This window comes from Nomascus leucogenys, chromosome 8 (genome assembly GCF_006542625.1).
Source record: "Nomascus leucogenys isolate Asia chromosome 8, Asia_NLE_v1, whole genome shotgun sequence".
In the NCBI taxonomy this organism is placed as follows: Eukaryota; Metazoa; Chordata; class Mammalia; order Primates; family Hylobatidae; genus Nomascus; species Nomascus leucogenys.
In genome coordinates this window covers 10,404,852-10,429,392 of record NC_044388.1, presented here as the reverse complement: position 1 = coordinate 10,429,392, position 24,541 = coordinate 10,404,852, and the positions used below count along the sequence as shown (strand labels likewise).

Below are 24,541 nucleotides of genomic sequence, written 5' to 3'. Positions count from 1 at the left end.
TAAAACTGTAATGCTGTGAAAGTGCGGCAGCAAGAAATCACTGGTGATGTGAAAGGAGCAAAATAAATATCTGCTGGGTTTTTAATTAACTGCCTGTAAATAATGAAAATGAGCAAATTAGACTCACTTTTAGGAGCAAAATACCATTGTAATTTGAATATTGCTATTGATGGAGAGCATGGCACCTTTGATGGAGATATGTAAATCACGCAGCAACTCTCTAGCATCTCCTAGAAACTATGTGTTATTTAGCCTGTCTGCTTTGTCCCCAAGGGACAAACATCAGCAGTTATTTTTTGCATCTGAGCCTGTGGAGGGTAACGTGTAAAGAAAAATCCAGGCACAGAAGCTTCTACTCTGCCTCTAGATTCCTATAATGGTAATTATTATTATACTACTGAGAAGACAGTTGTGGTTAACAGGTGGACTCTAAAGTCAGGGAGACCTGAATTCAAATTTTGGCTTTTGATTATTTCATGACATTGGGCAAGTTTCTTAACCTCTCTGTGCTTCAGTCTCCTTCTCTGGATAATGGAAGAGAACTTGGCACTTGCACAAAGGTTGCTCTAAAGCCATTGGCATAGTACTTGGCACATGTTAAGTACTCAAGGGCTATTAAGTGATGAGAGCTGGCATCCTGATTTGTTCCTGATCTTAGGAAGGAAGTGTCTGATATTTCACCATTAATGTTAGCTGTAGGTTTCTCATATATACCCTTTATTAGCTTGAACAAGTTGCCAGTTTACTGAGAGATGTTATTATATATGAATGTTAACTTTTGGCAAACTGTTTTTTGCATCTGTTGAAATGATCATATAGTTTTTCCCTTTTATCCTGTTAATGTGATTAATTAGATGGAAACTTGTGTTTCTGTGATAAATCCTACTTACTCATAATCCCTTTTATGGAGTTGAATTAAATTTGCTAATGTATTACTAAGGATTTTTATATCTATGTTCATGTCAAATAGAGCTCTTTAATTTTCTTTCTACTTTAAGTTCTGGGATACATGTGCAGGAAGTGCAAGTTTGTTACATAGGTAAACATGTGCCATGGTGGTTTGCTGCATCTATCAACCTATCACCCAGGTACTAAGCCCCACATGCATTAGCTATTTATTCTGACGTGCTCCCTCCTCCCACACCCCTGACAGGCCCCAGTGTGTGTTGTTCCCTTCCCCGTGTCCATGTGTTCTCATTGTTCAGCTCCCACTTATAAGTGAGAACATATGGTGTTTGGTTTTGTGTTCCTGTGTTAGTTTTCTGAAGATAATAGCTTCCAGCTCCATCCATGTCCCTGCAAAGGACATGATCTTTTCCCTCTTTTTGGCTACGTAGTATTCCATGGTGTATATGTATTTTCTTTATCCAGTCTATCATTGATGGGGATTTGAGTTAATTCCATGTCTTTGTTATCGTGAATAGTGCTGCAGTGAATGTACACATGCCTGTGTCTTTATAATAGAATGATTTATATTCCTTTGGGTATATACCCAGTAATGGGATTGCTGGGTCAAATGGTGTTTCTGGTTCTAGGTCTTTGAGGAATCACCACACTGTCTTCCACAGTGGTTGAACTGATTTATATTCCACCAACAGTATAAAAGCATTCCTATTTCTTCACAACCTCATCAGCATCTGTTGTTTCTTAACCTTTTAATATCTATCTTGACTTGCATGAGATGGTATCACATTGTGGTTTTGATTTGCATTTCTGTAATGATCGATGATGTTGTAGCTAATTTTCTTCACTTGTGATCTCTGTGACAGATTTTGGTATTAGGGTAATGCTAGCCTCTTAAAAAGAGTTAAAAGGCATTCTTTCCTCTATTTTCTAAAAACAAATTATATATGATTAATGTTATTTTGTTTTTGAGTGTCATAGAATTCACCAATGAAGCCATCTGGGCCTGGACTTTTCTTTGAGGAGAGGTTTCTTAAAAAAAAAAAAACACGTAACATATTCAAATTCCTTAGCATATTACTTAAATATGATAATAAGTTTTTTACTTTGCTTTTCTCTTTCTAGCTTCTTGATTTTATATTCTCTTTCTTTTATAATACATGCTTTTAAAGCTATGAATTTCTCTCTAAGTGCAGAATTGACTGCATCCCACAAATTTTGAGATGTAGTGTTTGTATTATCTTCAGTTCCAATTATTTTTTCATTTTTCTTTTAATTTTTCCTCTGATCCATGATTCTTTTAAACATGTACTGTTTAATTTACAAATATCTAAAGTTTTTCTAGATATCTTTATTGATTTCTGATTTATTTCCATTGTGGTCAGAGGATATATTCTGCATATTTTAAACCTTTTGAATTGATTGAGACTTTATGGCCCAGCATATGGTCTTTATGAACATAACATGTGAGATAGAAATAAATGTGAATTCTGCAGTTGGATGTAGTATTCTATACATATATCAGTTGGGACAAAATGGTGATAGTGTTATTTATATTATCCATTACTTTATTAATCACTTCATGCCTTATTCTTTATGATTGTGGAGTGTCTGTTTCTCCCTTTAACTCTACCATTTCTCCTTCAAGTATTTTGAACATACCAATGAGAACTTATTTAATGTACTCATTTGAGAATCCAAACATCTGAGTTGTCTCAGGGGTGGCCTGTGTTGTCTTTTTCACTTAGGAAAAGGTCCTATTTCTTGGCTCTTCACATGTCAAGTAAGTTTGAACTGTATCCTGGATATTTTGAATGTTATAATGAAAACACTCTGAATTGTCATAGTCCTTCAAAAATTAGTAATTCTTTGTTTTGACAGACCATTAACTTGGTTAAACTCAAACTGCAAATTATCTTTTTGCCTGCCATGGGCAGCAGTTCTGGTCTCAGTTCAAAGGGCTGGCAGTCTGTCCCCACATGCAGGGGACTGGGGGCAGCCAGAGACTTGGAAAGGGTTTAAACACAGAGTTTGGGCCTCCCCTTCCCTGGCTATCTTCTCTCCAGGATTCCCCTCTTACACTCAGGCAATCCTGTTTACCTGCCAGAAAGACAACAGGCTTTCTATCAAAGTTTTATCCTCCACACTGTACCACGGGGTTGCAGCTGCCCTCAGGGCAAAGGATCAAAACAGAAAACTCATCCATCCCTAGTAGCTTCCTCCAGGTTTCAGCTCCCCCACCGACATCTGCCTATTTTTAATCACTCTCTAGAGCCCTTCAGTATTGGTGAGGTGGGGGTTGGTTTCCAGGTTTGTGATGTTACTGTGAGAAGGTCAGTGTGCTTACTCATCCACAGCAGAGGCTGAACTCCCCAGGTCACTTTGCTTGCTCTCTGTCCCCAGATTTCATTTAAACATGTGCAGTACATGACATTTTATATGAATTTGAATTATTCTAGTTAGAACTAGTGCAATAAGAATATTAACCTGATATGATTTCATATGCGCTATATAATTTATAAAGTGATTTTATTAAAATAATACTAATATAATATTAAATTTATTTTAGAATATTAAGATTTTCTTTTTAAAGAATTATAATGTAATGACTAAGCAAATTATGAACTAGAGCTCTATTGCCAAAAGACTTCCACCTTAGCTGATAGTCAATCAGTGAAAGCCATTTCTCAGTACATACATCTGGATTTCTGAAAGTGACCAAGATGCTATTATTTTAAAATGTAATGTTTTTAAAATTTTAAAAATTTTTATATACCATAACAATACCATCTAAGCAATTATTAAGAGGCGATGATAATTTAAGACCTGATAACCAGCAGTTTGGGAACTGAAACTAAATGTGAATTAACCATCTAAAGAAGTTCAAATCCACTGTTGTTTTAAGAGGGAACATTATCCTAAATATTAGAAATAATGCCAAGAAAACAAAAGTAAGCATAAAATAGAATAATTTTATAGTTATCATAGAATGTATCCTCTCTGCTTTACATTTATTTCTATGAGCTTTTAATGATATGTGCTGTCGATTAGGTAGAGCAGCAGTATCCAACAGAAACATTACTCAAATTATACAAATAATTGTGTAATATATTATCTAGTAGTATATTACCTATTTAAAAAAAGGAATAGGTAAAATTGATTTTAATAATATATGTTGTTTAACCCCAAAATATCCAATATTATTATTTTAACATGTTATCAAATAAGAAATTATTAATGAGAAATTTTCTATTCTAATTTTAGTTTAAAAAGTCTTTCAAATCCTGTGTATATTTTACAGTCTAAGAGGACTCTCCAATAGGAATCTAGGTTTTTATCAGAAATATTTGATCTATATTTAGAGTTTATGTAATTTATAGTTGAAAAATTGATTCACATAACCAAACATACTTGAAAGTTTTCCAGTAACAAACCATCATTCTCAGCAAACTATCGCAAGGACAAAAAGCAAACACCGCATGTGTGGGAATTGAACAATAAGAACACATGGACACAGGAAGGGGAACATCACACTCCAGGGACTGTTGTGGGGTGGGGGGAAGGGGGGAGGGATAGCAATAGGAGATATACGTAATGCTAAATGACGAGTTAATGGGTGCCGCACACCAACATGGCACATGTATACATATGTAACAAACCTGCACGTTGTGCACATGTACCCTAAAACTTAAAGTATAATAATAATAAAAATTAAAAAAAGACAGCTTTCCGGTAACTAAATTGATTGTTATTAAATTTAAATTTTTTAAAAATAATATTTAAATAAAATTTAAACTCTAGTTTCTTGGTCACACTAGCCACATTTCAAGCATTCCAATACCACATTCTGGCTAGTTGCTTCTGCACTAAAGAGTGCAGACATAGAGTATTCAAAAAGTCAGTTTTTGAGGAAGAGCTTTCAATTTGTGCCTAAGTTCCTAAAGACCCTAGTGATGAGAAATACTCAGACGGAAGCAGAGGAAAAAAATAAATTTAAAAAATAGATGGTGTCTTAGTCTGATTTCCTGGTGTTTATAATATAATAGTTGAAACTGGGTTATTTTTTTTTAAAGTTATAGAGGGTGAGAAGTCCATGGTCGAGGGGCCACAACCGGTGAGGCCCTTCTTGCTGGTGGAGACTCTGCAGAGTCCTGAGACAGCATAAGCATCAATATGACAAGAGGGCTGAGTATTGTCATTCAAGTCTCTTTTCTTCTTTTTATCAATCCACCAGTCCCACGCCCATGATAACCTGCTAACTCATTAATCCATGAATTAGCAGAGCCCTCCCGACCCAATCACCTCTTAAAGGCCTCACCTCTCAACACTGCCACATTGGGGATTAAATTTCAACATGAAATTTGGAGGCGACAAACATTCAAACCATAGCAGATGAGGACAAACATAGACTTTGGGTAAACTTCTCACTGGTTCAACTTTGGGGCCCCATCTCAGCCCCATGTTTGGACACTGAGAAAAAGGGGAGAGAGAGATTCCAAAGATTTTACCCGTCAGCATGATTTGCACCAATTCTATTTGAATATTAAGTCTTCCTCTGGTTAATTGAGGAGGCTGCAATATTCAGCCCCTATATCTTGAGTGCTCATTGACACTCAAAAACCTCAAATACGTTTAATTGTTTGGGCCTATGTGTAGCTTCTGTTTCTGAAACTTAACTGTAAGCCCCTGAATGGAGTCTTGGGCTTCTGGGAACTTCCATGCCTGCTAAGATTCCCTCCTTACAGGAGGTGGCTGCTTACAGAGATCTTGTTGACAGAGATAATCAGACATGGTAAAGGGCCATTCTATTTGTATGGGACTTCTTTAACTCTCCAAGGTGTTTTGATGTCTATTATTTTCCTAAAGGACAAGTAAGAGTTAACCAAGGTAGGATCCAGGTAATGATCATGGAGAGGTCTGACTAATGTATCACCTGAGAGCTGTGGGCAAAGGAGATCCCTTCCTTGTTTAATAAGACTCTCTACTCCTGCTTGACAGTGGGAAAGCGATTTATCCACATCTTGTAACTGGGTCCAGGGCAGTATTTCTTGAGACACAGGGTTTAAAATGCTCGCTTGGCAAATATTAAAAATTTAGGTATTACAAAGTCAGTCATCATCCTTTTCCAAGTGTTTTCATTGCTCTCTTCTTCCTCTGTGCATCTGCCAACACCTGAATAGAATTGTGGGCACCTCAGAATCAACCAGTGCATCAGCAGTAGAGCTGAGAGTCTGTAACAAGGGAAAGGGCACAACAGCAGAACCCAGGAAGTGCCTGTCTGGGCTGGTCTGCCATCCCTTTGTGCTGGCTTGCTCATAAAACTGTCTGACGATTAAACTAGCTTTTTATAAGTCATTCATCCCACTCCCTGCCTTACTGCATTCTCAGTTTTTTCGAAAAAGAAAGTTCTATTCTGATTGTCATATGATGACCATAGGAGAACAATGGGTTTTTTTTTTTTTTTTGAGACGGAGTCTCGTTCTGTCACCCAGGCTGGAGTGCAATGGCCCTATCTCAGCTCACTGCAAGCTCTGCCTCCCAGGTTCACGCCATTCTCCTGCCTCAGCCTCCTGAGTAGCTGGGACTACAGGTGCCCTCCACCACGCCCAACTAATTTTTTGTATTTTTAGTAGAGACGGGGTTTCACCGTCTTAGCCAGGATGGTCTCCATCTCCTGACCTTGTGACTCGCCCACCTCGGCCTCCCAAAGTGCTGGGATTACAGGCGTGAGCCACCGCGCCCGGCAGAACAATGGTTTTATTCCCATTTTACAGATGGGAAGATGGAGGTATGGTTCATTTTCAAATTTATGGAGATGATAAATGAAGAGTTGGGATTTGAATCTAGGTTTACCCGACTTTTAGGCACTGACCTGTACTACCTGCAATATCTTAAAATAGAAGCACTGAAATGTCATTGTAAAGAGAGGGACATGACAGTGTCCAGAGGACAAGGCCTTGTCTCAGCAGAATCAGTTTCAGGAGCTGAAACTCCTTCCTTCTTGCAGCTACAGCACTTCTCTAGTGGGTACATGACAGCAAGCAATTGATTCTGGAAGTATTTAGGAGGCAAGATTGAGCCATCATTGTTTGTGTTCTCACAACACCCAGAAACGACACCTATTGCAGCCTTTGCAGTACTTCATTGCACTTAACTTTTTGTCCATCTGCCTCCTTCTCCTGTCTGCAAACATGGAGCTGGTTTCTGATTCATCCAAATCTCCAGCCCCAGGCAGGTCAGGGCACAGAGAGATGTAGGCTGTTTTCACTGTTGCCCTAAATAAGCGCCTGACCCGTAGTAAACACTGAATAAGTATGAACTACAGTGATTTTTGTAAATTGTTATTATTACTCATTTTGTTCTTACTATATTATTTATGTCCAGGGATGGTTTGCTGAGTGAATGAGTAAAGTAGGTTTTTGTACTTGGACTCCTTTAATTCCAGAACCACTGGGCACCAGGCAGACCATTATTTCAAGTTCCACTTGACCAAATTATGACTAGCTGAGTCACAGGGACCTCTCCAAGTCTCTCAGCATATAAATAAGTTTTTACATCATGTATTCACCCAACAAATATTGCCAAAGAAGAAAAAAATGAATCACCTTTATTTGCTTTTCAGAAACATAATAACTGCGCTGTTAATCTTCCAAAAGAGGGAGATTTTGATCTTGGCACAAAGCTTTAGAAAATTGTCTTTTAAAATAAAAGAGTATGTTTTATTTTGCTCAACTCTAAGTAGAAAGAAAGCTATAAATGGTGAAAACTTCCCCCTCCCCCTGCTTTGTTTGAATGGGAACCAAGGTAAGTTATCACTATGCACCTAGCTGCTTGCAGGCCAGAAGGCAGGATTTATTATAATTGTAATAATAAAAAGTAGATAGACCTTTATACTTCCCACATCTCTTCCACGTTTAGTGTGTCATTGTAGCCTCATGGAACTTTCAGGATTAGGCATGGTTTGTATCTTCAGCTGTAATAAAGAGAAACTTGAGAACCACCCAAGGTCACACAGCTGAGAAGGGCAGAGATGGAACTCAGCAGGGCCTGTCCGAGTATCCCCAACCCAGATGTGTGAAGAAACACCCTACGTAATATCCTGCAAACATTTCCCTTTAGCTTTCTACTTTTGAAGATTTTAAGTGTTTAATCTGAAGTGGGAGGGTTTAAACTCAATGTTCTGTTACAATATGGATTTATTTCTACATTCAGCCCTAAAGTGATATTCTGGACGTGATTACCTCTTGATGTGATTAACACTTTTCCTTTCCTGTCTTACTATACTTAAAGTGACTGAAGATGATCCCATGTAGAGAGGGACTTTAAAAACTTCATCCACCCAGCCCTCTGGCAGTGTGGTCAGTGTTGACTGTCTGCCATCTGTGTACTAGAGAGGACAGTGTGCAGCTGAGAGCAGATAATACCATAATCTGTCTGGAGGGACCTCACCAATCTGAAGGAGGAAGGCTTTATAAGAGCCAACTATTTCCTCAAACCTGGAGGCAGAGACTTGGCCAGGTGTTTGCTCCAGGAAGACTGCCTTCATGTTTTGAGTTCAGTGTTTCTCAAAAGAACCCTATAACCATCTGCAGTGAGATGATTCTTGGCAGTATATGACTGATCTGCTTAGGGCAAGATATTTAGCCCCTTGACTCTTGCCCAGTGAATGCCATTAGCAATCCCCCATCACTGTGATGAGCAAAAACAGTCAAACAAAACATCCCCCTCACTAAACTCTCCCTGTGGGAGCACTGCTGGCCCTGGATGACATTATGCAAATGCACAGGATGTTGTCATTCAGGGAAAAAAAATGTGTGTAATAAACTGTGGCTGATAGGTGCAAGGCACTTCAAGGAGTCAGATTGTTTGAATGTCACACATGTGACATTCAAAATATTTGTGAGGTTGAAATGATTTCTACCTTCAGCCTTTTCAGTTCTTAAACAGGAACAGGGAGTTTGCCAGAGGTGTGTGACTTTTCTTCAATATAATAACAGGGAAAAGAGCTAACAATTACACAGTGCTTACTCCAAATTACACAGTGCTTACTCCATGCAAGGCACTATTAAGTGCTTAGCATATGTTAACTCATTTAATCCTCCCAATAACCAATAACCCTATGAGTTAACTACTATTAATACCATCCCACTTACAGATAAGGAAACAGGCACAGAGAGGTAAGTGACTTCCCTACAGTCCCACGGTAGTTAACTGCATAACTAAGATTTCAATCCAGCCCATCTGGGCCAGACTTGGATAGAGATGTGGAAATAATTTCCCCAACCCCCAACAATTTATTATGTGGACATACAATTCTTCTTACTCTTACTACAAAGGCCTAGCTGTGGTATGCAAAGCAAACTGAGCTGCTCTGAGGTTGGGAGCACTCTGCAAGGTGATGGGTCATGTTTTTAGCATCAGGAGCAGGGTATGGAATTATGAGCTGGGGGGACACTATTATTGATAAATTGTAAAAACAGCAGTTCTCATGTTTTTTGGTCTTATGACCCCTTTACACTCTTAAATATTATTAAAGATTCTCAAGAGTTTTTCTTTATGTGGGTTATATCTGCATGTCCAATATTTACTATATCAAAAATTAAAACTGAGAAACTTTCAAATGTTCATTCATTTAAAGAAAACAATAAACTCAATACATATTAACATAAGTAACATAATTTGACAAAAAGATATATTTTTGGAAAAAAAACAAATTAGTGAGAAGAGTGGCATTGTTTACATTTTTGCAGTCCCTAATATTGAGCTTAATAGAAAACAGCTAAGTCCTCATATCTTTTATTGCCTTCAACCTGTTGTGATATGTTATTTAGGTAGAAGTATATGAAGAAAATATGACCTCACTCAGGTAGGTAGTTGGAAAGGAAGTGGTATTTTAATGATATTATTGTAGATAATATTAAGTTATAGATATTCTTCTCTGATAGTACACCAGAGCTCTACAAATAATAATTTCTTAAAGATGAGGTAAAAACGAATCTGAAATTGCATTTAACTTATACACTGTCTCCAACCACTAAAGCTGCTATAACGAAATACCTTAGAGTGGTGTCTTATAAAGAACAACAATTTATTTCTCACAGTTCTGGAAGCTGAGAAGTCCAAGATAAAGGCACTGACACCTTCAGTGTTTGTTGAGGGCCCATTTTCTCATAGATAGCACTTTCTCACTGTAACTTCACATGGCAGAAGAGGAGAGGGATCTCTCTGGAGCCTTTTATAAGAGCACAAATCATGACCTAATTAACTCCCAAAGGCTCCATCTCCTAATACCTTCACTTTGGTGATTTGGTTTCAATGTATGAACTTGGGAGAACATAAACATTCAGTCCATTGCACGTTGTTACATTAAAATCCATGAAAGTTTCTTGTGCTTTGAATCTTTTACTTGTACATGACTGTGCGACATTATGCATTGGTTGTTTGAGAGATACTGGTTCATTGTTAAGTGGATCCTTCAAAAGCTGGTATATTTCATTACACAATATCAAAAGTCACATGCATTAATATCACTATCCATCTTACCAGACAAGTATTGAAATATTGGTAAATTGTTAAACTCTCTGTGGCAAACACAGGCTTCCCCAAACTGAAGGCTTCAATTTTATCATTGACAGCAAATACTCTCAGTTCTTTTTCTTGATGGGACAGGCTTACTTCAAAAAACGTCTGCCACACATTCAAGTTTGAATACACATAGTTCGTCTGTCAGTCATTCTTTCAAGTAAAAAATGTCATTTTATGAAAAAAGGTCCTAGTTCAGTTCACAATCTAGATCACACGAGTGCTTTTCCTAGACACAAACCAGCATACTTTGCCATGCCAAGGTGTTTAAAGTGCACTTTCCATTTCATCACACAGAATATTAAAAAGACATGAACTCATTGTGATTTAATAAAAATTGATAATATTTACTGCATCATTAAAATCATTCTTAAGTGAAATTGGCTTTTTTCCCCACATGTATGCTATGATGAAGAATGCAGTTAGCCACTCACTCAGCTACCAGCACTTTTACTTCCCATTGCTTTTATGTCATCAGTGCAAATGTCAACACAGAGAAAAAGTCAAATAACATCTCAGTATTAATATGATGATCACTTTGACTTTTTGAACCCTTACAAAGTGTCTTGCGGATGCCAGAGGTTGACAGAGCACACTCAGAACCACTGTCCTAGAACATCACACTCACCCAGTAAGTGATAAGCTGCATGAAACAACAAAAAGGGTGCTGACCATAGATGCCAAGATTTTAGTCCTTAGTTGGCTTTATGCTATCAAAGTGACCTTGGATGAACACTTAATCTCTCTGAGGCTCAGTTTCCTCATCTAAAAAATTGAATTAGCTTATTTTGTTGTTCAAAGGTATTCAAAGGAAGGAGCAAAATGTGCTCTAAAAATCAAGTTAAAGACCTTTCCCCCGGAACCCTGTGTGAGGTATTAGGAGACAACTACACCAGCTTCTGCTGGTGTCTTTCTGCTTAGAAGCAGGTAACTGTGAGATACCTGCTCACAGGACTGAGGGTCCGGAGTGGTCATGTCTCACTCAGGCACAGCAGGGGCTCATCTTCTGGTCTGGCCCTGAAGGGGGCTCTTGGTGAAGCCCCTGTTCAGCCACCTTGGCCCACAGCCCATGTGAGATGGCAGCCAAGGCCTGGTGGCCTGGTTCTGCTGGCCTCCTTTTCCATGCAGCCCATGGCTAGCCTCACACCCATGCTCATCTGTGTGTTGTCCACACACAATTCCTGGCATAGTAGCAGTTCTCTTACCCAAAAGCATATTGGAGGGCAAGATTTTGAAAATTATATCTTTATATGAAAACCATTAGGTCTGATCTTTTACTTGTAAGTGTATCATCCTCCTACTGCAGTGCTCTGTTAGTATAATAACAAATTCTAGTGACAGGCCTCACAAAAAAAGTTCATGTATAAGACATAAGACAGCCTAACGTGTCTTACACTGACACTGAGAGCTGATGTTTTAAATATCTATCTAGAATTTCTTTCTGGGACCTTTCTTCCAGAAGTCTCTGTTTCAGCTTGTCATGACGTTTTAAATATTCTATTTGGTATAGTTCTAAGTAAAGATATATTTAAAACTTTAAATTATTAGCTTGAATTTTACCTTTTCTATTATGCAATGCCCATTTTTAAATACAAATATAAGAGCATTTAGCTAGCATGCAGAATACCAAAATTACAGAATTGGTATTTTATAGTTCATATATACATATGTACTTAATTCTTACCACAACAGTATAAATACTACACAAAACAAACTCAACCGTTTTAATTTGACTTCCATTTTTTTTCTTTTTCAACTTTTATCTTAGATTCCATGGGTGCATATTCAGGTTTGTTACAAAGATATATTGCTTGGTGCTAGAGTTTGGAGTACGATTGATCACGTCACCAAGAAAGTGAGCATAGTACCCAATTGGTAGTTTTCCTGCCCTTGCCTCCCTGCCTCCCTACCCCTGTTTGTATTCCCCAGTGTCTGTTCCCCATCTTTATGTTCATATGAATATTACTCTTTACCTTTGGGTTACTGATAGCAAGGGTAGCCTGAAAAAAAAGAAAAAGCAATGGGTCATCTGATCTTCCCTTTTCCCCTCCACCATCATTTTCAGTGTAAGTGATTGGCTAATACAGGATGTAACGTGAATAAGAAAGGCTACAACAGGGTTCCTTGGTTGTTCACATTTCTCAGTTTTCTACTCCCTCTTTTTGCATTTGAAACAAGTTCTGGTTCAAAGGGAAAGTGTGGCCTCTTGGGGAGGTCAGCTTCCTACTTAGTCAGTTGAAGACATAACATGATTACCTTGTTCTCACTCTGAGTCCCACTGAAATCCCACATGTTGTTGGGTCCACGGGAATTCTGAAAGCTATATGCAAATGGGGCAGCAAGACGTGGTGGACATGCGTATTGCAGCCCTCTCATCTGCTCATAACATGCTCCATTGTCCCATCAGAATTTATTCACAAAACAGAGGTTCAAAGATAAAATTATTAAGAACTTCGAGGCTGAGCACAGTGGCTCACACCTGTAATCCCAGCACTTTGGGAGGCCAAGACAGGAGAATGGCTTGAGGCCAGGAGTTCAAGACCAGCTTGGGCAACATAATGAGACCTCCATCTTTGCAAAATAAAAAACTTAGCTGGTTGTTGGTGGCACACACCTGTAGCCCCAGCCACTCAGGAGGCTAAAATGGAAGGATTGCTTGAGCTCAGGAGTTTGAGGCTGCAGTGAGCTGTGATCACACTACTGCATTCCAACCTGGGTGACAAAGCAAGACCACAAGACCTCATCTTAAAAAAAAAAAAAATCAGGACAGAGACAGCAGAGATTGAAACTAAGCTCAGGATGCTTCTGAGCACAGGACCCTAGGTGGCTCTTAGGTCACACGCCTGTGAAGCTGGCCCTGCCCCCACGGCCTCCACTCCTGCCACACTGGACCTGTGGTCCCTTGGACTCACCACGTTCCTTTCTTCTGAAGGGTCCTAAGCCACCACATTCTTAGGGAGGCCCTCCCTACCTTGCCTGACCAGGTCAGAATACTTTTAGCACACATAGCTCTCCTTCAATGTACTCATCACAATCACCATCGTTCTTTCAGGTACTGATTATTTGACTGCTTATTTCCCTTCCTACCAGACTGCAAGCAGCTTACAGGCCAGGACTGGGTCTACTTTTGTTTATTATTGGTTTCCCAGTGCTTGGCACATAGTGCCTAAAAAATATTTGTGAGAAGAATGAATATTTATGAGGTGGATGAATAAATGAATGAATGTTTTTGCAACCAGAACACAAGTGTCAGGTGAAGAGGTGGGATAAATGAGGGTGACATGAATGTTAGGTTCTGTTCTAGGTTTTGAGGAAAACAAAGTGGGTCTTGATTGTCCTTTTTACTTGTCTGTCTTTTCTACTAGGGTAAGAAGTACTTTAGGATAAAGCATCCTTATATTTTAAGGTACCCAAGTCGTTAGTCTTTGTGTCCCCAGGCCTAGCACAGTGCCTGAGACTTAGCTCTCGGAAAAATTAGTTCTATTGAATTGAATTGTTCTGTAGATGGAAATATGTCACCTAAACTTTATCTTGTCTTCCCTTTGTATCTCCTCTTTCTTCTCCTCTGTCTTCTTTCCCTCTCTCCTCTCCTATTCTGTTGTTAAGGATTTCTGCATCTTGAAAACTACTTTAATTGTGATCAGATCTTTCCAAGAGAAGATTACACTCATCTATTCTGGTTTAACTTGAGTCTTCAAAGATAAATGGTCTGATTAGCCTTATAACAATGGCAGTGGTTGGGCACTCCAGAGAATGCCCCAGAAACAGTCTAGACACATTTGTTGATAATATTGTCATATTGGCATTGATCTTGGGAGAGAATCAAAAAGCAGGTACTTTAGAGGTTCGTCTATTCAATGCTTCTAATTTAAAGAAGAAATTAAACTTGAGAACTTGAGAAACCCTATTCTCCTGCCCTGGAGGCTGCAGAACTTGTCAGAATGCACAGTACAGAAATGCCAAGTGATCCCGAAAAACGGAAGTGAATGGGAACTAGCCTCCTTATTGGAACTGGGTCCATAACCTGTCTTGTCCATTTATTCCACAAGTACATTGAGAAATGGCTAGGAGGGGTGGTGGCGGGGGAGTGGGAGATGGGGGTGGTAGTGAAAAGGGAATGTTAATAATGAAGTTGAAGATCAATGAAATTCTTTTTGAAAAGCATAAAGGTAAGATTGGTATTGATTGAACATCTCGGAAAACATTGTTAGTAAGAGATCATGGCATGATTCCTATATGTAAATCAGAGGATTTCTTTCCTGAATGAGACTTGAATTGGAACATAGACAGTTTCTTCAGGCAATCCATGGAATGGTTCCTTAGAAGTTATGGGGCTGTTTGGAGATGGTGTGGTGGGGTAGAAAGTACATGGACTTAGGAATCAGCCATACCTGGGTTTAATACTTAACTTTAGCTATGTGACATTGAGCAAATATTTAACCTTTCTGATTTTCTCTTTCTTTTTTAAAAATTGGAATAAATTGATATAAAATACTTGCCTTGCAGGTTTTTTATGAAGTTCAAATGAAGTTCTCTGGGTAGGGGTACAAAGCTTGGTGCCTGGTGCAGAGCAAGCACGCAATCATCTCATCCCTTCTCTTCACTGTGTCAGCTCTTATGAATAGTTGGGCAGGACCTGGACTAGGGTGAGGCAAGAAGGTGCCTGGGTTAACCTGAGAGCAAGGCCCCATTAAATGATGCACCGTAGGTACCTTGCTTGCCCTTCCTTGGCCTCAGCAGTGCAGCTGAGGCAGTGTCAGACCAGGGCTGGAGCATCTTAGGGTAGATGCCCCCCACCCCACCACCATCTCTGGGACCATCTTACAGATGACACAGTAGAGGCCCCGAGAGTCAATATCATTTGATTTAAGCCAATCAGTTAGTAAGTGGCAAGCCTGGAATGTGAATCTAGGCCTCTGGGCTCTTGGCCTCTGTTTTGCTCCCTCGAAGCCTATAGCTGAACTCTTTTCTCTAACAAGTCTGTAAATTTTCTCAATAGGGAAAGAGGACATGTCTCAAATTTTCAGCACTTCCCAAGACATTTACTACAGATCTTGCATGAAGTTGGGGTTCAATAAATAAATATGCATTGATTGAGAAAAAAGGAGATATTATCATGGCATTATAATTTTAATGCATAGAAATAGGTATAATAACCATTAACCCAGCTGAAGGAGAGAAATGCATTAATTTCACAACATGTTCAGCTCTTTAAGATGTTAGCTTTTCAGGCTCCACAGGGGCTCTGGACCTCTGGAACTCACATAGACTCACCCCCACTGTTTCAAAAGGGAAAACTGCAACTTAGAAGGGGAAATGGTAGCTGGAGACAGAAAGTGGAGGAGTGGGGGAGGTAGAGGGAATGTAGCTGCAGCAATGTAGGCAGTGTTTAAACCAGGAGTAAAGGAAAGAGAAAAGCAGTGCTGCTCATACATTAGTGAGCACACACATCACTTGAGGATCCTGTTAAAATACAGATCCAGTTCAGGAGGTCTGGGTGAGGCCTGGGATTCTGTATTTTTAAGAAGCTCCCAGGCGATGCTGATGCTCCTGGCTCATGGACCACACTATGTGCGTGGAAGAAATTGCATGGAGGGTTTGAGTTTGTGAATCTGGTCCAATGGAAGCACTGTCTTCAATCTGGCAATTCTCAGGATTCCCACTCACTGTTTTCCATCCTTCTGCAGGGGAAATCTGTGCGTTCAAGATCCACGGCCAGGAGCTGCCCTTTGAGGCTGTGGTGCTCAACAAGACATCAGGAGAGGGCCGGCTCCGTGCCAAGAGCCCCATTGACTGTGAGTTACAGAAGGAGTACACATTCATCATCCAGGCCTATGACTGTGGTGCTGGGCCCCACGAGACAGCCTGGAAAAAGTCACACAAGTGAGTGGCCTGACAGAGCCCTCTGGACGCCCCTCCCTCCCCTGCCCACCCCGCTTCATTCACATGCTGCTCTTCAGATATGTTTACCCTCTCGTCACACCATGGTGCTCCAACTTTGCTCAACTGCTTGGCAGTTTCCTGGTCCCATGCAGGCATCTTCACAGTCTGCTTTCTACACCTGGAATATTCTACTCCCTCTTCTTCACTGGAAGATACTCTTGTTTCACCCTCAGGTCTGAGTTTAGGTGTCATTTCTTCCAGGAAGCCTTCCCTAAGCTGGCCCACCCCCACAGACCTGGTCAGGGTCAGGACCTTTCCCTGGGCCTCTGCAGTGCCATAAGCTGCTCCCTGTCACAGCACTTTTCACTGTGGGTTGTCACTGCTTTCTCCCTTATGTTTATCTCACAGCCTAACAGAGTAAGAGGGGTTAAATTCTTACCGAATGGAGGAGTGGATGAATAGAGGGAGGAATGAACAGTAAACCTGTTGCTTAAAGCTGGGGCAGAGGGAAGGGCATAAAAGCCTCTCTGGGATGGATTCATCTCAGAGTGTCAGAGCAAGAGCAAGTAGAGAGTCTCCAGTGAGAGGGAGGATGGGACACTCAGACAACTGCCCCAATCGGCTGGTGGTTTCTCTTTTCACTTGGCCTTGGGACCTCAGTCAGTGCCCCCAGGAGGTGCAGGAGGTTGGTGTGACTCTTTCTTTACCACCATCCCTTCCTTTCTCTGTGTGGTCCCAGGGCCGTGGTCCATATCCAGGTGAAGGATGTCAATGAGTTTGCTCCCACCTTCAAAGAGCCAGCCTACAAGGCTGTTGTGACGGAAGGCAAGATCTATGACAGCATTCTGCAGGTGGAGGCCATTGATGAGGACTGCTCCCCGCAGTACAGCCAGATCTGCAACTATGAAATCGTCACCACAGATGTGCCTTTTGCCATCGACAGAAATGGTGAGTGGCCTCAGAGGACCCCTGTGGGGTCAGGAAAACAAATCCATCGCCTCCACTCTGAAGGCCCAACAAGGGCTCTGAATATGCTTGGCAAGTTATGCCTCCCTTGCTATGTTTGGTCTGAGCTCCATAACCCAGAACTCAGTCCCACACTTGAGGGAATGGCCTTATCTGATTAGCAGCCCTGCCAGGTCTAAAACACCCTCAGGAAACCTCAGAAACCTACTCACTCAATGTAGTCTGTACGACTCACAGTGCCACACATCTGGATACCGAAGATGATTGATTTCCTGGTCAAAATTTCCAGTTGTCATCCAGATGTGAGCCATGCCATCAGCTTGGCCATATCTGGGTCCCTTTCCTATGTAATAAGTCATAATACCAGCCCTATTGCCTCTAGATGAAGACATGCTAACAGAGGAGGTGGGACTTTTGAAATCCCTTCTAAACCATAGATTCATTCAGGATTTTTTTTTTTTTTTTGAGACGGAATTTTGCTCTTGTCGCCCAAGCTAGAGTACAATGGCACGATCTTCACTCACTGCAACCTCCGCCTCCTGGGTTCAAGTGATTCTCCTACCTCAGCCTCCCAAGGAGCTGGGATTACAAGTGTGCACCACCATGCTCGGCTAATTTTGTATTTTTAGTAGAGATGGGGTTTTACCACGTTGGTCAGGCCGGTCTCGAACTCCTGACCTCAAATGGTCCATCCACCTCAGCCTCCCAAAGTGCTGGGATTACAGGCATGAGCCACTGCACCCGGCCTCATTCAGGATTTTAGAAAGCTCTTGCCAGTGTCCTTTTTGAGAATTTCAACCCCAGTGAGAATGAAGAATGAAAGAACCCTCCCACAATAACCCAATCCCAGACTGAACAAGACTGAAAGCATTCCTATAAAGCCATTTGGACATTTCCCCATCACCATGAATAGAAAACTCATTGTCGTATAAACGCCACAACCAGAGGCCCAACAAACTCAGCTGACTTCAGCTGTAAATTTCAACACCTTCAACACCTTGGTAATTATTTGCCAAGTACATTGTTTAATTATTAGTGTGAGTTTTTGGGTGTTTGTATGTTCCTCCTACTTTGTTTCCAATAAGATTTAAGTGGCACACAAAGATGCAAAAGTTGCAAAATTCAAACTCCATTCACTCTGTAATTATTTATTGAGTGCCAGGCGTGGTGCTCAACACTGGAAAGGAGATAGAGTGGAACTTAAAATAGACATGGGCCTGTCCACATACAGCTCATCATCTAGCAGAAAAAAATAGAAAATCCAGTGGCAGCAAGGGTGAAGTTGGTGCACAAAGAATGCCATGAACCAGGGTTGGGCAACAAATTAGCTCTGTACCTCCTGATAGCCAATGTGTAGAGGAAAATAGCATCAGCCACCTGCTTGTACACCTTCAGGAGAAACCCAACATTTCATGATGTTGAGACCAGGTAGAAACTTACTCTGGCATTGTCTTCTGCACCCTGAGACTGTGGCAGATGCCATAGGGGCTAGGAGGCAAGGAGACACTCTCGTCCCTGTCTTTAAGTAGCTTAGGATCAGTCTTGGAAGACAGAACTAATATTCATAAGGCAGAAAAAAATAATAATAAGGTAATTTCCCTCTAAAATGCTAAACCATGGGGAAAAGACAATTACATACCTGGATTCCATGACATAATTATACAGGCCACAATGTCAATGCACAAGCAAGTAAAGGAGGAAATATAAGATTTTAATTAAAGTTTGGCTCAAAACTAAGAAGAAGGTAATTTTAATTTTAGTAGAGCCTGTCAGAATCATTCCCTGATAGTTTCTCTCCCAGGCTCTGTGAAATGGCTAGCCTGTCCCCACCACAGAGGCACACATGTGCACACACCGCTCCATAAAATATTGAACAACTTCTTTGTGTTTTTCTCCTCTGGGTTTCTTTTTCTGTATAATCAGTTGTACAGTGTATCCCATAAAAGCTTTGGAATTTGGGGAGTGACAAGTCTATGGTGAATAGCAAGACTAGACAAGTGGAGGTATCTGTGCTCAGTGGTCAAGCTCTACTTGGCCTCCTGCCCTAGTTCTGAAGAGCCACAGCTCAGTGAGATGAGTTGCAAATTCTTTCTTTGGAGGGTAAACTGCCCCAGTCATGAATATAATTACTCACCTTGATGAGCCATTTTGCTAACATATGCCAATTTATTTCCCTGGCTGTCTCATTAAAAGTGAGTAATGGGCCTTTGCCAGGCCTCTGCCTCTGATGCTGGTTTACAACCTAAGATGAAGAGGAGAATGCGCCCTCTCAGGGAGTGTGGGCCCCTGACAGCGAGGTGTACAGAAGCAGTCCTCCAGGTAATGAAGCAGGACCTAGGGGCAGACACAGAGACGGCTCCCATTCTAATGAGCTTCCCAATTGGCCCTTATCTATCAGTTTCTCTGAGCGACCTTTCTGGCTCCTTGAAGAAGTACTTTGCATGCTCATAAGGAAAGTGCTGCTGAATTTAGAGCCTGCTTATTGAGGCCTAGGTTTCTCCTACCCCATGGCTTCAGATAGATGTCTCCTGGCCCCTCCAACCTTCCAGGCTCTTTGCTTGTGGGCTAAAGAATGGCAGCAGGGAGAATAGAAGACACAATGTGGGATCACCCAGACCTGTCTTTAACCAGAGACTCACCCTCTTCCTACCAGAGGCCCTCAGACACCCTCCCTTTGAATTCCTCCCCATGAAATTATGGCATTATCAGTCCTTACCCCACTGTGGGGTTGTGAGGACTCAAGGAGAAGCAGTGTGTGGGGATAATGTTTGCAGGGTATCTGGCATACAGAGAGCACTCAATAAATGGTGCCACAATTATTAAATATTTACCTGGGTGATTGGGACATGAGATTTATTTACCAGGCTTAAATTATGAGCAGGTAACTAAGAGTTCATCACATCACCTTCCTCTTGGAAAGTTCTGGATCTATCTGAGATGGCCTCATCTGCTAGCTAGTTTTTCTGAGATAAGTAGAGCTTGGGTCCTCAAAATTGAATCCTAAAACATAAAGAGCTAGCCTAATAACACTGTCACAGTGGTGATAGAGCTAGGACTCAACCCAGGTCTCCTGAGTGTTAGCTCCAAGGCCTTTCCATCAGATCGCACCTCCTTGATGATAATTTACAGGATGCATGGCAGTGGTGTTTAAGTTTGCAAACACAAAGTATGGGGCAATGTCAGCAAAAAGGCAGAGAAGGAGATCCCAGCCTTCATTCCCCCACAAAGTATAATCAGACAGCTATCTATGAAAGAAAATAGCTGTAGGAGAGATCAGGAGTCCAGTTGAGAAGATACAGCAACACAGTATAAGAAAAACAATGAGAATAATTGTGCAAAAAGAGTAAGGAGAACAGTTTCATCTTGCATGCATCATCTCATCCCCCAGACCAGCATTGCTTAGCACAGAGAGAGAACTCCTTAGCTCAAAAGTTACCCTTGAAGAGAAAAGGATAATGGGATGAACAGTCAGTTTCCTGAGCTTTCAGAACACTCCCCCAAATGACCTCTTTCAGTTTCACCCCACCCCAAATAGCTGGGGAGATCTGCATGGCTGAGACATTTGGAGACATCTGGGAACAAAGGAGGGTAGGGCTATCAGTATCAGCCATGTGGCAGGAGCCACGAGGTTCCCCAGTGACTGCTCTGCATGGGACCCCAGCTGTCTTCTACCATCAGGATCTCAACAGCCCCACAGCCACCATACACCCCTGACTGGCTTTCACTGCCAAGGAGCCTACAGTGTTTACCATTATGGAACTTAGCAGCTTCTGCCACTGGGGAAACCAACAACCAGTATAGCCATAGGGGCCCCTCACAATTTTTGCTGAGGACCCCACAGTTTTTCACTTTTGCAATTTCTAGGTACTTGAGTTCCACCTCTCTTCTTCTCCTCTCCCCAAAGCTGCCTTAGCTGCTGCCATTGTAGACATGCCAACCCAGGAACCCAGGGAAGCCACTACATGTATGTCCCAAAATGGCCTGGGCTCCAGCCAAATATCCATCTGTCACCACTGTGTGTGTACCTGTGGTTAACCCCTTTGCTGTGTGTACCTGAGCAGCTGGCCCCAACTCCCATCACCAGGTCTAACAGCTGAAAATGTGTCTGTATCTGGCTTCTGTGCCTACATGCATGCTTACCACCAGCCCTGGCTCCTACAGCTGTACACGTGCGAGCCCCAACTTTTGTCCCTGGCCCCCACCACTGTGCTTGTACCTGCAGCTCGCCCCTGCAGCTGCATGCATGTACACTTCCAGCTTGATCCCCATAGCTGCACATGCATATGTAGCTGGCCTAACTCCTATTGGTGGCCCCCACCACCACATGGGTGCCGGCAGCTGGTCCTTACAATTGCACATATGTATACCGTGAGCCTTGACTGCTATAGTCATGCATGTACATGCCACCAGCTGCCATATAACCACAGTTGGCTCTGCCCCAGCCCTAACCATTAAGTGCATGTCCACAGCTGAGTGTGAACACACCAATGACCCTGACTCCCCCTGCTGCCTGCACCAGTCCTTTGTCACTGGACCCAGGGCACCACTGAGTATACCTACAGTCCTGTCAGACAATGTAGACCTCCCCCAGCCTTTGCCACACCAACGAACACACAGTTGCAAATGTTACAGACCCCAGCTACCTGAACCAATGAGACATTGCATCCCTCTCCAAAACCTGGAGCCACCCATACACTAGGCACTAAGCATAGTGCCACAGTGCTCTCCAGCATTACCCATCCCCACCCTCACCTACCCATAGGTGAAGGATTTTCCTTAATGAATCCAGTTCATAAAGTCTGGAAAAGGTGATTATTTCTTCAAATACTCAGACACTTACACAAGACTACAAGTATGATGAAGGATCAGGGACATGTGGTATCACCAAAGCAACACAATATACTGTCAGTAAGTAACCAACTCCAAAGAATAGCTATTGAATTCCTGATAAGAATTTGAACTAAATCGTTCTAAAGAAACTCAGTGATCTACAAGAGAACACAGATAAACAATTAACTAAATCAGGAAAACTATAGAAGAATAATACCAGAAGTTCAACAAAGAGAAAATATAAAAAGAACCAAACAAATTTTGGAGCTTGAGAATACAGTGACTGAGTTTTAAAAATGCAATAGAGAGCTTCAGTAGCTGACTCAACCAAGCAGAAGAAAGAATAAGCAAACTTAAAGACAGGTCATTTGAAGTTGTCCAGTAAGAGGAGAAAAAAGATGAAAAGAATAAAAAAAATCAAGAAAGCCTACATAATGTATGCAACACTATCAAGAGAGCTTGTATTCATGTTATGGGATATTTATATGGCTAAGAAAGAAAGGGGTAGAAAGCTTATTTAAAGGCATAACGGCAGATATGTTCTCAAATATGAAGAGAGGTATGGACATCTAGGTACATGAAGCTTAAAGTTCTCTAATTATAGCCGGGCATGGTGGCTCACACCTGTAATCCCAGCACTTTGGGAGGCCGAGGCGGGTGGATCACGAGGTCAGGAGATCGAGACCATCCTGGCTAACACGGTGAAACCTCGTCTCTACTAAAAATACAAAAAATTAGCCGGGTGAGGTGGCGGGCACCTGTAGTCCCAGCTACGCGGGAGGCTGAGGCAGGAGAATGGCGTGAACCCCCGGGGGGCAGAGCCTGCAGTGAGCCGAGATTGCACCACTGCACTCCAGCCTGGGTGAAAGAGCGAGACTCTGTCTCAAAAATAAATAAATAAATAAATAAAGTTCTCTAATTACATTCAACCCCAAAAGACTTTGCCGACACATTATAATAAAACTGTCAATAAATCAAAGACACAGAGAATTTTGAAAGCAGCAAAAGAAAAAAAAACATATACACGGGAACTTCACTGAAGCTATCAGTATATTTCTCAACAGAAACCTTGCAGGCCAGAAAATAATAGAATTATATATTTAAGATGCTGAAATAAAAAAACAAAACAAAACAAAAACCCTACCAACCAAGGGTACTTTACCTGGCAAAGCTATTCTTCAGAAATTAAGGAGAAACAAACACTTTCTCAGACAAACAAAAGCTTAGGGAATTCATCACCACTAGACCTGCCTTACAGTAAATGATAAGGGGAGTTTTTCAAGCTGAAATAAAAGGATGCTCTTTGTTAATACAAAATCATACAAAGGTATGAAACTCACAGGTAAAAATCAGTATATATTCAAATTCAAAATATTCAAATACTGCTAAGGTGATATGTAAATCACTTATAATTTTAAAGGCTAAAAGACAAAAGTATTAAAATCATTATAGCTAAAATGACTTGTTAATGAATATACAATATAAAAACATAAATTGTGGCACAAAAATATAAAATGGGGGGAATAAAAGTGCAAAGCTTTTATGTGCATTTCATGTTAAGTTTTTGTCAGCTTAAAATTGACTGGTACAACCATAATATGTTTTATAATATGTAAGCCTCAGTAACCACAAAGCAAAAGCCTGAGTAGATACACAAAAAAATAAAGAGAAAGGAATCAAAGCATACCACTACAGAAAATTATCAAGTCACAAAAGAAGACAGCAAGAGAGAAAGAAAGGAACAAAAGATCAATAAAACAACCAGCAAAGGTTGACAAAATGGCAATATTAAGTCTTGACCTATCAATAATTACTTTAAATGTAAATGGACTAAATGCACCTATCAAAAGGCATAGAGCGGATGAAACAAGACCCAACTATATGATGCGTATAAGAGATTCACTTCACTTTTAAGGACATGAAAATAATAAAAGTGAAGATATGATAAAAGATTTTGTGCAAATGGAAAACAAAAGAGATCAGGGGTAGCTATACTTATATCAAACAAAATAGGCTTTAAGTCAAAAACTGCAAAAAAGAGACAAAGAAGGTCATTATATGATAATAAAAAAGTAAATTCATCAAGAAGATACAGCAATTGTAAGTACATATGTACCCAACACTAGAGCATGTAAATATATAAAGAAAATGTGAACAAATCTGAAGGGAGAAATAGACAATACAAGAATAGTAAGAAATTACTTTCAACAATGGATAGAGCATCAAGACATAAATTCAATAAGGAAACACTGGATTTGAACTGTTATACTTTAGACCAAATGTACCTAACAGACATATACAGAACATTTTATCATACAGCAGCAGAATATACGGTACACACGGAACATTCTCCAGGAAGATCACATGTTAGGTCATT

General features: G+C 40.8%; 1 protein-coding gene across 1 annotated transcript in view; it reads left to right on the top strand.

Moving 5' to 3' along the window:
• CLSTN2 (calsyntenin 2) overlaps positions 1–24,541 on the top strand; it is a 642,375-nt gene that overhangs the window by 468,427 nt on the left and 149,407 nt on the right. The window contains exons 3-4 of the mRNA XM_030816738.1: positions 16,173–16,368; positions 17,108–17,316. Of these exons, the coding sequence (XP_030672598.1) occupies positions 16,173–16,368; positions 17,108–17,316 (405 nt within the window). The remainder of the gene's footprint in view (positions 1–16,172; positions 16,369–17,107; positions 17,317–24,541) is intronic.